This window comes from Phragmites australis, chromosome 11 (genome assembly GCF_958298935.1).
Source record: "Phragmites australis chromosome 11, lpPhrAust1.1, whole genome shotgun sequence".
Taxonomy (NCBI): Eukaryota; Viridiplantae; Streptophyta; class Magnoliopsida; order Poales; family Poaceae; genus Phragmites; species Phragmites australis.
Genome location: NC_084931.1, coordinates 2,453,237 through 2,455,887, shown reverse-complemented (window position 1 = coordinate 2,455,887; position 2,651 = coordinate 2,453,237). Strand labels below are relative to the sequence as shown.

At 52.2% G+C, this 2,651-nt stretch overlaps 1 protein-coding gene across 1 annotated transcript; it reads left to right on the top strand.

Annotated features, from left to right (window-relative positions):
- The first annotated feature begins 401 nt into the window (after positions 1–401).
- On the top strand, positions 402–2,063 carry LOC133885228 (chitinase 10-like). Its single transcript, XM_062324905.1, has 2 exons — positions 402–995; positions 1,315–2,063. Exons 1-2 carry the CDS (start codon positions 475–477, stop codon positions 1,682–1,684), a joined length of 891 nt encoding a protein of 296 aa, XP_062180889.1. The 5' UTR covers positions 402–474; the 3' UTR covers positions 1,685–2,063.
- Positions 2,064–2,651: the final 588 nt, after the last annotated feature.

Below are 2,651 nucleotides of genomic sequence, written 5' to 3'. Positions count from 1 at the left end.
ATCTCATGATTGGCCATTCCATCATGAATGAATTGACTCCTCAAACCAAACACTAACATAAGTTGACCATACAATCAACCGAGCAGCCCATGCATGCATGCCGGGACGCCATTGACCTAGCCCAAATTTCAAGGGTCAGCATTAGACTTCATATCGCATCGAACCAATTCAATCAGGCAAAATATTATTCTGGATCGAGATCAAGTCAACTTTGCGTTGGAGATTAGCCAATGGCGCGCGCCGCCGATAGTACGTAGCCGTTATCTCGGTCCGGCCGCCTCGCCCCGCGCGGCTGGGATGCTTCCACGCACGTGCACGCCGTGTTCTCAACTAGATCGTGCTAACCACGCATCACTTTGCATTTGCAGCTGCATGCGTACTCTTCTCTATATACACTCTCACCGGCACGTGCGCACACACATACATGAACGCATTAAACACGTCCGCCGTGTTCGTGCCCTTCAGGACTTGCTAATGGCGCGCCGGGTCCTCCCTGCCATCGTTCTGGCCTTCACGCTGGCTGCCTCGTCGTTCCTCTCCAACGCCGGCGTCGCGGAGGCGGCGTGGTGGAGGTGGGATCGCTTGTTCCCTATCTGCGGCCACGGCCACGGCCACGGCGACGGTCACAGCCGGGTCGCGTCAATCGTGACGGAGGACGTATACCGTTCCTTCTTCAAGCACAAGGACGACGCCGAGTGCCCTGCCCACGGCTTCTACAGCTACACCGCCTTCCTCCGCGCCGCCGAGAGGTTTCCCAAGTTCGGCGCCGACGGCGACCAGGCCACCCGGAAGCGCGAGGTGGCGGCCTTCTTGGCGCAGATCTCCCACGAGACGACGGGAGGGTGGGCGACCGCGCCGGACGGGCCGTTCGCGTGGGGGCTGTGCTTCAAGGAGGAGATCAACCCGCCGATCAACTATTGCGACGCCAACAACACGCAGTGGCGATGCGTTCCCGGCAAGTCGTACCACGGCAGAGGACCCATCCAGCTCTCCTGGTACGTGCCAAAAATAGTCTTCCTCCGCTTTTCTTTTCCGGCGACATGACGAACACTGCAACAAAGAGAACTGTACAGATATTCTGAATACGAGTGAAAAAGAAAACCCTTTGGGCTTCTGCGGAACACGAGAACTTCACAGGGTTCTTATGGAAATTGTTTTCTTTTTGTCAAATTCCTGCATTCCAAATGTGGCCTTACTTCTCTGCTAGATCATATGGCTGGACTCGAGCTTAAGATCTGGCGTAGTGTCATCGTTGACTTTTTATTTAGAGCGTGTCATCGTTAACTATGTACATGGAAATGGGTTGGGGTGCAGGAACTTCAACTACGGGCCAGCAGGCAAGGCCCTGGGCTTCGACGGGCTCAACAATCCGGAGCTGGTGGCCAGCGACCCGGAGGTGTCGTTCAAGGCGGCGCTATGGTTCTGGATGACGCCGCGGGCGCCCAAACCGTCGTGCCACGGCGTGATGGTGGGGCGCTACCGGCCCAGCGCGGCCGACGCCGCGGCAAACCGGACGGCGGGATTCGGGCTGACCACCAACATCATCAACGGCGGGCTCGAGTGCGGCCGCGACGACGTCCCGCAGGTGAACGACCGGATCGGGTTCTTCCGCCGGTACTGCGGCCTCCTCGGCGTCGACGTCGGGCCCAACTTGGACTGTGCTCACCAGCAGCCCTACTCCTAGTCCTAGCTTGTGCTGTGCTACTAGACATGCATGTCTCTCTCTGTTTTACTTTCTCTTACCAACGATAAATAAAGTTGGGGCTGCTTACAAATCGGATGAAGAAAAAAAAAGCATTTGAATCCAATCGACTTGAAAGAACGTGCTATGGAAGCATGAGTGCTCAGGACAGGTGAGCATACATCTGACGTTGCCACATTGAATATCAGAGTGGCCGACAAGTGCCATCCATGCAGGTAATGCCCTGGTACTCTACGTAAATAGGGTATTTGGTTGAGGTGATGGATCCTGGAGCCAAACAACTTGGTTAGGTTTGGCGTTAGGATAGGACGATGACCTATCATCACTCCACTCCTCAAACCGAACACTCTAAATATGTATGTCTCGGTTTTTAGTAAGTATGAACTCGGTTTCATGTGACCAAAATGAGGCCTTTAATAGACCAAAGTCATGGCCCCCATTTATAGAAAGCAGCACAGTACACATTGTATTCATCATACAGATAAACCATAAGCAGAGAGAGATCAGAGGAATAAGACGACCTCTAACTCACAGCTATAAACCACAACCAACGAAAACTAAAGGACAACAAGCGCAACGGCAAAGATCTAATCTGAAGATCACCAAAAAGACAGATAGACTAAAAAGCACTAGGACTATCCAATCCCAGCAGGTAGTCTAGCGACCAAGTGTTGCTGTTGATGTGCGTCCACCTCCACCTTGATTCTTTGAATCATATCATCTAGCTTCGCACGATCAGACGCCTTGGCCAGCACCTTCCACCTCATCATGAATGAGATTGCTCGGTAGATGATCGCCTGTGAAGAGGGGTAGATTTTATTGAAAAACAAAATCATTACGAGTTAGCCAAAGAGTCCAACATATAGTGCCAAGAAGAAAAATTCGAAGCATATTCTCTCTAAAACTTCTATAATCAAGAAATAACTCTCTAAAAATCACCAAAGAATCT